Consider the following 13306-nt stretch of genomic DNA (forward strand, 5'->3'; position numbering starts at 1 on the left):
ATGGAGAAAGACGCATCAGAGGGAAAACTCACTCCGCAGATCATGACTTGCATTACCGACTCGGCCCGCGGTATGGGACTGCATGGGCATATCCAATTGGACATCAAGTTGGGTACCAGCGACGGAGACAACTACCTGGGGGTCGTCTATAGCGTGAAGGTGACGGGACAGTCGGGCGTGGACGGCGACGGGGATAGCCGGGAGGCCCGCTTCGTCCTCAAGATGATGCATCCGGACCCAGTCGCCAGGAAATCCCTTCAGAGCGTCAATCTTTTCGCCAACGAAATCAAGTTGTACTCCCGGATCATTCCGGCCTTCAGGGACTTCCAGATACGGCGCCGTGGGAGAGAGGCGGAGGACCTCCTCGCATTCGTCCCCAGGTGCTTCGCCGCAGAAGGGGACGGCGCGAGCGACTTCATTCTCATGGAGGATCTGAAGGCGTCCGGATTCTTGATGGGCGACCGAAGGAAGGGAATGGACCGAGATGAATCGACGCTCGCCATGAGGGCCTTGGGACGTCTGCACGCTTTCTCCTATGCCATGAAAGAGGAGGAACCGGACGCCTTCGGGGCTCTCTCGGAGGGCATCGTGCACGCGTTCTTTGTGCCGGAGAAGAGAGAGATGTACCATGAAAGCTTCCAGAAGATAGGTCACACGGCATTGGAGGCAGTGAGAATTCACTCCCCGGGATCCGCGAAATATCTGGAGCGCTGGATCTCTAAGGGCTATGTCGACGGCCTTACGGAGATTTGTCAAATGAAAGAACCCCTCTCCGTCATCAACCACGGTGACGTGTGGATGAACAACGTGCTCTTCCGAGGAACCCCTGCCCGGGAGATCATGCTTCTGGACTACCAGCTAATACAGTACCACTCGCCAGCCATTGACGTACTCTACGTTCTATACTCGTCCTTGAAGAAGTCCATCAGGGATGAGATCTACGAAGACCTCTTGATGGAATACCATAAAGCCTTGAGTTCAACACTTCGCGAATTGGGGGTCCGTGACGATATCCTCTCAATGGAAACCTTAAAAGATCATTTTAAAAAGTACGCAGGGTACGGGTTAGGCCTCTGTTTATTTTTAATCCCAATCTTCTACGGAGAGGTTACGGAAGAAATTGTTAATGTAGGCCACGGTGATAGTGTGAGTAAAATGGCATGTAACCACAGTGTGTATATGAAAAGCGAGGAAATTCAGTTGATGATAGCTGATTTAGTGGACGAATTCGTTCAAAGAGGTTATTTCGAGGAATGAATTAATTGTGAGCTATCAATGTCATGATTTGTGGTCAGTGTCCAAGTCGCGAATTTTGTATTGTTTTACGGAAGGATGATGCGGCTTCATTGTCACATAGCGCAAATTGATTTCTGAGAGCTGGTACCATTACCGATGGCTTCTGAAGCTCAACTTTACCTAGGAAGTAAGGAGAAACTAAACTTACATAAGATATAAGTACAAAATTAGCGATTTGACAACCAATGTCGCGCAGCCCAGTAACCATTAAGTAAAAGCAGACGAAGGAAGTTAGTTAAAGGCCATGAGTGAGCATCAGTCAGCATGAAGCCGATGGCTGTTGTTATATAATACATATTTTACTTATTTTATGGATCATATCGTATATATTGTAATCATATCATTTGTATTTAGTGAAGCAAAAGCAGCAATAAATTTACAAGTGTTTTCTTATGAAGTAAATGAGGATATTGATCTTTATTGAGGATTTATATTGAGCGATGGTCATTAAATATAACATTTAAAATATCATATTATGACGGATGTGGAAATTCATCTAACAATAAATACATTTTATATATTCAATTGTTCCGGCTCAACTTTGTGGAAATTCATGCTAATTAAATGAAGAATACAATGTATCTTTCCACTGTCCTTTATTCACGTACAACTAGTTTCAATGCTCAAGCGTCATCATCAGGTACTTGGTTTGATTAATCTTTGAATGTGTACAATTTTTAGGCACTTGAAAAACCATTGCAATATAAGTGCTATCCAAAAAAATATAAGGCTATATTTTCAAGTGCTCGGAAGTGAAAACTTGAAAATAAAAAACTATTTCGCAGCCATACAGAGTTGGCCTAAGCACACTGACTTATATGGGCGTTGCTTGCATAAGGTTTTAAAGTGTTTTATCAAAAGAATGTCGTGCTCCTTAGAAAGTTCATTATTATCCGTTAAAAGGAAGGTAGAATGTAGACGTATACCTATTGCAAAACTACTTTTTGTGTGTTCTGATACAATATAAAATAAACATGCACAAAGAATTAAAAATGTATTTTAGTGAGCATGATAAATGGAACTTCTTTTACATTTTCGTACTTCTAATGTAAACCACATTACGCTGCGGATCACGCTGTGACCAATGTTTTGGCATATACTGTTGAACATGAAATGCCTTATATAATATGTCCTTGCGGGTGATTAGTATGTGCGAATTTTGAAATGACCTGCTATCCTTGAATGGGTAATGGTATTTTCAAACTCAGTGATGTCCCGGGCTGAGGTTAAGGACAAGGTAAGGCGTTTGGATTCTGAGGAAAGAACTGATCAGCGTGATACCTTTGCCATAAATACCTTACTGCGTGAAAATTTGGATAAATATTAATGGACATACCCAAAAAAGGTTACACATAACCATTAAAATTCATTTTGGGAGTTGTTATTGACCTTACTGAAGATGTGATGCACATTGAAACTTGTAAAAGGCGGAATCAGCACAAAATGAAAACCTACTAAAGCTGGAAGTGTAAATATCATGATATATAATGGATGCTTTATTCTCAAATCGTCTCCGAAAAAAAGAATACATGTAATGCGAACGGGAAGCATTTATTATGCCAATGAATTAGTAGAATTCCAATCCCATGAAAGCGAAGATCAAATTTCAGACAAATTTGTCGGGTTTGGATTTATTTAAGGTTCTAGACCTATCTGCGATTCTTTTTTTTATGTCCTCCTTTTTTGACCATTATATAGACCAATTCTTTTTTTAGAAGACAACTTCTTTGTTCTAAAAATTGGTCTTTCGGGTTTTTAATTTTTGCGAGGGCATCTGCTGTCATTGTTTTAACCTATCTAAGATGGAGGACCGGCATACCTTTCAAAAATCATGTAGTCTCATGCGATTACACCTTTGGCAGGTTTTACTGCGCATATTTCAACAAACAATGGAGAAAGAATTTAGATATTTGTATAGCGGGTTATATAATCATTAGGATACTTGTACGTGAACAAGGTGTTGATTGGTTATATGTTGGCTGTTCGAAAATAAGCCATCATATTTTTTTTATTCGCATTAATTATGATGTTAAAAATATTTTTGTGATATTTTTATATTTATGTGTAATGTATATGGGGTAGAAGTTTCATTAATTGACCTAAGTAGTACGTCAGCGGCAATCATTGGAATTTGAAACATGATTTGTTCACCTACAGAAGTTTCTGATGATGAGAAACATTTCAACTGCGTTCCTTCCCATCGAGGAACAGGAAAATGTCACATTGGGACAGGTCTGGGCTATATGAAGAATAAGGGACACTTCAGATTGATTATTAAATACATGTACAATTTTTCCAATACTAACTTTGATGTGCGCCTACTGTGGCCAAAGCCCGCTCCGCAGAGCGAAGACAATTCAAATCTCCCGGCAGCGGAGAATATTCCCCTCCACCCGCGCTCCGATGCAATAGGGGGAGAGTCTGCCACGTGGAGAGCGCGACGTCACAATGTCACGTGGTCTCCCCTCCCCCGGAGTCCCCTCAGCGCTCGCCCATTGGCTACCGCCAGGGCATGTGAGCGATACGTCACAATGTCACGTGGTCTCCCCTCCCCCGGAGTCCCCTCAGCGCTCGCCCATTGGCTACCGCCCGGGCCAGGGCAGGTATATAAGGAGGGACCTGAGACCCGAACAGACAGAACGGGGTGGGAGTCCCAAGGGAGCCAGCGCAGTGAGAACATCCTCGCTCTCCCAAAGCTACCTGTTGGCGCAGTGAGGATATCCTCGCCTCAGGTGCACTCTCCCTCTCCCCCCCCCCCAAACGCTACCTGGTGGCGCAGCGAGGAAATCCTCGCCCCCAGGCTTTTCGCTCACCAGGACCAAAGCAACCGGACGGATGCCGCGTCCACCGCGCCGCCTCCCAGCGCCAACCGAGCTCGACGCCGCACGAAGGACCGACCCGCCGCGACGCCGCCCCGCCGCTCCGACACTCGACCACCAGCACCTCCGACGACAACCCCGGGATCATCGCCGACCCGCGAGGACTACCGGACCTGGTTGGCCGAGGCCGCCCACCCCGCAGTACCGCCTCCGGCCCCTGGACTCTCCAAGGACGCCCTACGCAGAGGTGCCGAGGCTGCCCCTATTTGGCTCGCCGGACCGTCGGGCTCCCGCGACCAGCCAGAAGCCGGACAGGACCCCGGCCGCCATCCAGCTGCTGGAGCTGCACCGGACTCCACGCGCCCTTCAGGCAAACGACACTCGACCTTCTCCCTGGGAGAAAGTCCCCTTTACTGTAATCCTGTACTGGACGGAATAAACGCCCTTCGGGGTAATCAACGGAACGGCAGGGAAGTTTATTTTCTCCAGCAACCCCAGCCCTTGCCTGGGCAGAATGCTCACTCGCTCTCGCGTTTCGGGGCGGGTCGCACAGCCAACCCCGGTCGCCAGCGACGCGACAATTGGCGCCCAACTAACGGGGACTACGACTAGCTGCATGGAGAGCAGCTGGGATCCACAGGCCCCTCTGACTGACGACGCCCGGCAACCAGCGACTAGTGTCCCACAGACCCCACCGAGGGACGACGCCTCTACTTCGGCAGGCGAGATGGACAACGGTCGCGGAAATCCACCAGACACCCAGTCGGTCGACACCGAACAGGGAGACGTTTCCACCATGGCGACTCAGCCCATCAATGGAACACTCGCTGCAACCATCACGGCTCTTCCGAGAGAGCCTTACCAACACTCGGTGGCGCCCAACCTAACTCGCACCCGCACCAGGGACCAATGCGAGACTCCAAACTGCAGTGGGGTGGGGGAACACCTGATCTCCTGCGCCTGCTGCCACCATTGGTTTCACCATCTCTGCCTAGGATGGAGGGACGAAGCCAGGGACACAAGTGGTCTACAGTTTGTGTGCGGAAGATGCACCCTGCCGCAGCAACGCAGCCGCCCACAGCTATCCTCTCCGGAACCCGCCTTCCGGACACCGTGGCCGGAGTTCTTCGGGAGAGAAGCAGAGGACCCAGAAAGGTTCCTAAGAGATATGGAAGCTGCATTTCGGGATGACCAACTACCAACGACATGGTGGGTCCGCAGGGCGGAGCAACAACTACAGGAGGAAGCACGGCGATGGTGGACACCGTACCGGGAGTTCTCTCTGACCTGGGGAGACTTCAAAAACAGGCTTCGGGGACGTTACGACACTCCAGCCCGGAGAGCGCTTATACAATCCAAACTATTTGGAAGTACTCAAGCACAAAAGGAAAGCGCGGAGATGTTTATCCTGAAGAAGCTGCAACTGTTTAAAAGATTATTCCCGGACGGAAACCAAGAAACCATTTTGCCGACCTTAATAGAACAGCTTCTGCCACGGATAAGGCAAACGCTGCGCGCCAGCCCACCAAAAACCACGGAAGAATTAATACGGCTAGCAAGCGCCATCTCAGCGGACCAGGCCGAGGACACCAGCCAAGGCCGACCAGCAGGAGCACCTAAATGCAGATTTTGTCCCGGACATCACTTCCATCGGGACTGCCCCGAAAATCACGCGGGAAACGAGAGGGCGGGAAAATACCAGACCCCTTCAAACCCGCCCCAGCACCCATAGGGGTCACACATCCCACGGAAACGGGCCCAGAAACAATCGGGCGCACGCTCTTCGTAGCGGGTTTTGCGCCAACTGGGGAGGGGTGGGATGATGTGCGCCTACTGTGGCCAAAGCCCGCTCCGCAGAGCGAAGACAATTCAAATCTCCCGGCAGCGGAGAATATTCCCCTCCACCCGCGCTCCGATGCAATAGGGGGAGAGTCTGCCACGTGGAGAGCGCGACGTCACAATGTCACGTGGTCTCCCCTCCCCCGGAGTCCCCTCAGCGCTCGCCCATTGGCTACCGCCAGGGCATGTGAGCGATACGTCACAATGTCACGTGGTCTCCCCTCCCCCGGAGTCCCCTCAGCGCTCGCCCATTGGCTACCGCCCGGGCCAGGGCAGGTATATAAGGAGGGACCTGAGACCCGAACAGACAGAACGGGGTGGGAGTCCCAAGGGAGCCAGCGCAGTGAGAACATCCTCGCTCTCCCAAAGCTACCTGTTGGCGCAGTGAGGATATCCTCGCCTCAGGTGCACTCTCCCTCTCCCCCCCCCCCCAAACGCTACCTGGTGGCGCAGCGAGGAAATCCTCGCCCCCAGGCTTTTCGCTCACCAGGACCAAAGCAACCGGACGGATGCCGCGTCCACCGCGCCGCCTCCCAGCGCCAACCGAGCTCGACGCCGCACGAAGGACCGACCCGCCGCGACGCCGCCCCGCCGCTCCGACACTCGACCACCAGCACCTCCGACGACAACCCCGGGATCATCGCCGACCCGCGAGGACTACCGGACCTGGTTGGCCGAGGCCGCCCACCCCGCAGTACCGCCTCCGGCCCCTGGACTCTCCAAGGACGCCCTACGCAGAGGTGCCGAGGCTGCCCCTATTTGGCTCGCCGGACCGTCGGGCTCCCGCGACCAGCCAGAAGCCGGACAGGACCCCGGCCGCCATCCAGCTGCTGGAGCTGCACCGGACTCCACGCGCCCTTCAGGCAAACGACACTCGACCTTCTCCCTGGGAGAAAGTCCCCTTTACTGTAATCCTGTACTGGACGGAATAAACGCCCTTCGGGGTAATCAACGGAACGGCAGGGAAGTTTATTTTCTCCAGCAACCCCAGCCCTTGCCTGGGCAGAATGCTCACTCGCTCTCGCGTTTCGGGGCGGGTCGCACAGCCAACCCCGGTCGCCAGCGACGCGACAACTTGTTTATGAAACTCATGAATTTTTCAATATTTCTGGTAGTGCTCTTGACATAATTCAACGATCTAATCTCACAGCGGCAACACCAGTGTTAATGTTGGATTCCATGAGAAAAGGAAAGACATTCTTGGTGAAGGAAAAATTTTAATGCAGCATCGCATATTACCTCCAACTTTGCTGTAGGTAGACTGAAATTTTTTTCAATTTGCAACGTCTACCACTTATGCAATACTGAAATCGCATCAATTAACCTAGTTCCACATATAAATTACATATAATATCAAAACTCTGCACAATAAATTATGGGAATAGAAAATGTATGATCACCATTTATCAAATATAATGTAAATAAATCAATCATTAATAGTGTAACAATAATGGGTTGGCTATAGTCCCTAAATACCATAAAGTTAGTCTGTACAACTATAACGTATTGTATGGACTTCCCCCCAGCCAAAACTCTAGTTTGCCATTTGTACACCATTTTCTTTTTCATTTCCTTGTATCATACCTTCAACCAGTCTTCCAAACTATCCAAAATGCCTGATTTCTTTCTTCCTTTTCACCCTTACCTAATAAACTACCTTCTCTCAGTGCTTAAGTCATTCTACAGCATATAATTAGATTCTCCACCCACCTATTCTAGCTCCAACAATTACTAATATTTCCTTTATATATTTACCTTGCATACCTGCCATCAGCTTTCTTATCTTTCTAAATACTTTTTCACAGATGCAATTTTCTCATACGTCCCAACTAAAAAAAAATAATATTTCTCCAAAATACTCCTCAAACATGTAAACTGTTCAAACTGCTCTAGTTTATTCCTTCTTATATTAACTTTTATTAACTTTTTTTCTTTTTTATTTTGGCCTTACTTATCATGGGTAACCTCATTGCTTGGTTTTTCTTGCAATAAACATTCACCCGATATTCCATACATTGGAATTGCAGTACACCCAGTTATACAAGTAATGTGACCGTAATGACTATCTAACTCTTTCATCATCCACACAGCTCCCTGCCCTTATTTATTCCATACTCAAACCCATCCAGTGCCTCTATTAACATTTTCCGAGCTTAAATTCCAAAATTATTGGTGAAAATGAAAAAAAAACATCTTTGACTTCATGCCTTTCTTAGTCTCCCTTACTAGTGACATCCTGTGGCTACCCCTTTTTTGCAAATAAGCAATCGATGAAAGAGTTGCCTATTGACTGTTGATTGCCTATTGATTGTTGCAGTGCAAGGAATTACCATTCCTTGCACTGAGTCTCTCACTAAGCTTCTTTTGCCATGTTCGTTTCCCACCTTAGCTTATTATTAAACTATTTGTACTTTCTGCTTCTTAATTCTTTGTTATATTCTCCCATGTCCTTTTTTCTTTCATCTTCTTAATCATCTCATCTGTGATCCATTTTCCCATAGTTTTGCTTGCATTTTTCAATATCCTTTTTTTGGGGTTTTCCCAGTTTGCTTCCATTGTACCAATTTCTCTATTCTCAAGCGATAATCTTTGGATTGCCTTCTGCCTTCCATCTTGTTCTGGGTGATTCTGCTACAATTCATTTCCTCAGACATCTTCCTGATTTATCCTCTTGAATCTAATGTTACACTTCATCAGCACCTAATAATGGTCTGAATCCGCATCAGTTCCCAAGAAACAGTATGAATTTATTATATTATTCCTCAATCTGTGCGTAACAATGATATAGTCTGACTGATATCTCTCAGAGTACCTCAGCACTTTTAATGTGTACTTACATCTACTGCATTGTTTTTACCAAGTGGTTGCTATGATTGAATCCTATCCTCTGCCGTAATTTCTCATTCCTTGACCACAGTCTACTACCTCTCTACCATCTGTCCTTTCACCTGCCATTGCATTCCAATCCCTCATAACTATCAAATATGTCTTCCAAGGACATCCATAAAGATTTTGTCTAATTGATTGTATGTCCTGTCTACTCATTTCTCCCTATGATTACTTTGTTTACATGCATGCCTTAAAATATTCAAAAACTGCATATGAAGGCACAGCTTTTACTCTTAATATTCTATCACTCACTTGCCTTATGTTTTCAATGGCTCTTCTTCTATTTGTTAAATACCATTTGCAACCCCTGCCTGGCTCTCTTCCCCTCTGCTGTATATTACTCTATAACTGTACCTCCAGGATTCTCCGCTGTCCTTCCATCTGAACTTGCATAGCCATTATATATCTATATTTCCTCTCTCCATCTTCGCTTCATATTTTTTAATTTCCCAATCCTTATCCTAACATTCCAAGTCCCTGTTTGGGCTGGTTTGGTCCTCTGCCATTGCTGGGCATGACACATGGCCCAGTCAACCAAGTTGCTTAGTTACAGGACTCATTTCTATACTTGTATACATAATTATATCTTGAGATATATAATTGAAATTATTTTCCATTTACTTCCTCAATAGTGTTTTTAATGCGACACCATCACTCAAATGACAACCCCACTGGGGTTGGATGCATTTGCAGCTCCCATTACATTTGCAAAATATGCCTTGTTACCTTCCATTATCCTTTGGTTGATCTCCATGGGTATCTTATTCTTATTGCTAAGTTTGACTCCAAGATAGGTAAACTCCTCAACACCCTCAAACTCATGATTCCCAATTATTATGTTTTGCAGGTCCCGCTTGTTCTGAAAAGCTGATATTTTCAAGTATTTGGTCATCTCTTCACTAACCTTCAGCACCACTTCTTTACCAGTGTTCTAAAATGTTAAACATTTCTTTTAGGTCATCCATATTTCGTGCAATTAGTACTGTATCGTCTGCATATGCCAATCCTTGCTGGGATTTATGCACAATGGTCCCTCTTAAATTCAATTCTTTCATTGCATTATGTAGGGCCAGGTTGAATTACATGGCAGAGACAGCATCTCCTTGTCTTACCCCTGAGGTCATATTAAATGGTCTACTTGCTCTACCCCAGATAAAGGCTTTATATTGTGATTCATGCAATGTCAATTGAACCAGTCAAATCAGTTTCTCTGGTATATCATAACCTCTCAACATATGTAGCATTTCTTTCCTGTTCACGCTGTCGAACCACAATATTGCACTAGGATATTTAATAAGGCTTTACAAAATGTCCAGCAGCCAAACATTATACTTACTAGACCACTATGGCATTGGCATCTACTGCAGTACGTATTTTTCATTTTTTATCCCCTTTTTCACACAGGTAAGTCTTTAAATTACACCAAGCTGCCAAACTCACATTAATTATCAATAATTTCCAGTTCTTCTCCTGTCATGTTTGATAACTGATGATCCACCACTCATGGTTGATCACAAAATGTGTAGGTATCAGAAATCTTAACTATTTCCAGTAAGCTTGCCAAGGTTTTAATTAGTGTGTCGGCTAAAATAATGCAGAAATCAGTTTGTGCATTGCAAAGTCGGAGGGATTGGAATGGGATGAGAATCAACTATAAGAAAATAGAAACAATGAGGTACTCATGAAATATGAAGGCATTATGAAACATTAAGGTTGGTGTCAGAAACTAGAACAGGGAGAACAGTTCACCTATTTAGGAGGTTTTTAGAATAAGATGGGCAAAGTAGTAAGGGTGTTAAAAAAGAATTTTTTGGCTAAAGATGCTTGTAAAAAGTGGCAAGAATTAGTGACCAGTGACTCAAGTAAACATTTAAGTAAAAGATGAGGAAAAACTGAACATGGAGCATAGTTCTATAATGCTTGGAAACTTGTTTGTTAAAGTGGGAGGATAAGCATAAAGTGGAGATTTATGAGACATGGGTGTAGAGAAGAATGAAAAAAGTAAAATTAATGGAATAGAAAATTAACAAGGAAGTTCTTGGCATGGTAGTGGAAGAGAGATGGCTAAATTCCAAAGAAACTGCGGGAGATGCCGCAACAGTAACTTTTAACGGAGTCATCCGCTAATGTGCATTTTAATGCAACAATTTCAGAGCGTAAAAATCATTCGCCTTGACTGGGACTCGAACCCAGATCCCTCAATATCCGGTCGAGTGCTTTAGCCACTTAAGCTACCGAGGCGTCCTCTTAAACTCTGAAATTTTGGGGCTTTTAAAGGAACTAGATGTTATGACGAAATACCGTACATACAATGTCACATGCATTCGTAGTCGTGCGCGAGGCGCCACTGTCCACGAGGTTAAAAGCCAACTTTAAACACGTATGGTAAGCACGCAAAATTTCAGAGTTTAAGAGGACGCCTCGGTAGCTTAAGTGGCTAAAGCACTCGACCGGATATTGAGGGATCTGGGTTCGAGTCCCAGTCAAGGCGAATGATTTTTACGCTCTGAAATTGTTGCATTAGAGAGATGGCTATTGGGAGAATTTCGAGGGGGACAAGGCAAGTGGATGCAGGAGATACTGAGTGGCAATGGGTCGCTGATGACCATAATAGAGGGGAGAATGCTTGGAACTAAAAGTAGAGGGAGGAAAAGAATAAGCATTTTGGATGTAATTAAGAAAGACATTAAGTATGCAGAGCTAAAGAATAAGTTATTGTAAAATTTAGCATGGGATTGTATGATATTTTTTGACGTGTCAGGTGCAGAAGTACAACAACCTGTGTAATTTGAATCCCTACCCTAACCTGTTACATGACTGCTTAAAATAGTTATAACCTTAAGATGTTTATCCTTTTTACTAGGGGATAGAAGTTGTCGGCTAATTGGGTTGTGCATTTGACCATGCTTAACTTTGTGATTATTCATGGACCATAACTTCCTGGGAAGCTGCAGTTGTCACAGAGTAGGGAACTAGCCTACTCCTACTTAATATGATATTGGGATTTGACATACTATAGGGCTTAGTGGAAGAAGAGCACTGCCCTTACCTAAAGGGTAAACCAGCCTTCCCAGCAATTCCAGGATATTCTTCCATCAACTCTAAAACACTACACCAAAGTACTTTGAACCAAGCATAGGACTATCATAGTTGAAAGTGAAATGTGCCATAGAAACTTCCCTCTCCATTTCAGTTGGTACCATTCATGAATTTTGTATTTGTGCATACAATTAAGAGGCCAACTGTAATTGTGGTGAAGTTTACAGACAATATGAGATTATTTTCCTGCCATGATCTTTATGCAGTTTAATAGGGCATTTTTCTATGGTAACATGCATAAGTAAGCATAAATTTACTCTTCCTTGAAGATAATTCTTCAGTGTTTTCCTTGGACCATAACCTTATTCTTGTAAGAATTATTTTAATATGGGAACTGAGACTATAATGGTGTCAATGATGTCATGAATGTATATACTCCAGTAAAATTGTTTTTCAGGTATGGAGTCTAAAAATAATGTGCTCACAAATTACTTCATATTTTACAATTTTTCAAGATAAATTTAACCTTTTCATGCATGTCAATTTGAAGCATTTTATGAATGTAATTTTCCTCTGCTGTGACCTCAGTTAAATTTCACATCTGAATTGTTTCACAGATTAATGGAAGAAGCCAACAGTCATCCATTTAAGTATATTTTTCGAGGTCGGCATATTCTATCTAGCCCTCCTTTGCATGGTCAGTGCTAGATAAAATGGCATTTGAAACAAGTAATAACAAATAATGCTAATCCCTGGACTCAAGCATCTCCAGCAATGCAATTTTTGCCAAGAACTATGTTCTTGAAGACTAAATTACACTGTACTCCTTTCATCATATCATTTAATAATAAGTCCCATACAGGGAACTATATGTATTTACACCGGGTAGGGCCACTCGCCTAAAAGCAACATCACAACTGAGATGGTGCCTATCAACATGTGGATACTTCCAATGGGCTTAGCTTTTGTAATCACATGGAAGTTTTCAGGACGACATTCTGGAGAAATTCCTTCACGAAAATAACTTTGTGCATAACTAGAAGGGCTATGAGATAACATAGTTCACCCTAGAAGTCAACAAAAACTTCTAAACGATTTTTTTAATTCCCTTAAACAATGTCATTACATTCCTAGAGGCAAAAATTTAATATTAAAACGTTTGGATTGTATTAAACACATACAAATTTACTCAATTTTAGGGCACTTAAAATGAATCATTGTAGAGTAAATGTAGGCATCAATCGTGTTCTAATACTGAAAACGTTTACACGATTTATTTACCTAAGGAGACAATCAGATGATGGAGTTTTTCATTATTTTTACGAGTACAAAATTCGTTTTACACATCTGAAATGCTTTCTGGCACAAAATTATAGTTGGTAGTGAACTACTTAAGGTTGGTTGTTGATGAAAATACCGAACAA

General features: G+C 44.3%; 1 protein-coding gene across 1 annotated transcript; it reads left to right on the top strand.

Moving 5' to 3' along the window:
- Nucleotides 1-1257, top strand: LOC139695321 (uncharacterized). The gene has a single exon (XM_071594028.1). The coding sequence runs from the start codon at nucleotides 1-3 to the stop codon at nucleotides 1255-1257; it is 1257 nt and encodes a 418-aa protein (XP_071450129.1).
- Nucleotides 1258-13306: the final 12049 nt, after the last annotated feature.

This window comes from Hetaerina americana, unplaced genomic scaffold, assembly GCF_022747635.1.
Source record: "Hetaerina americana unplaced genomic scaffold, ioHetAmer1.1.p SCAF_6, whole genome shotgun sequence".
In the NCBI taxonomy this organism is placed as follows: domain Eukaryota; kingdom Metazoa; phylum Arthropoda; class Insecta; order Odonata; family Calopterygidae; genus Hetaerina; species Hetaerina americana.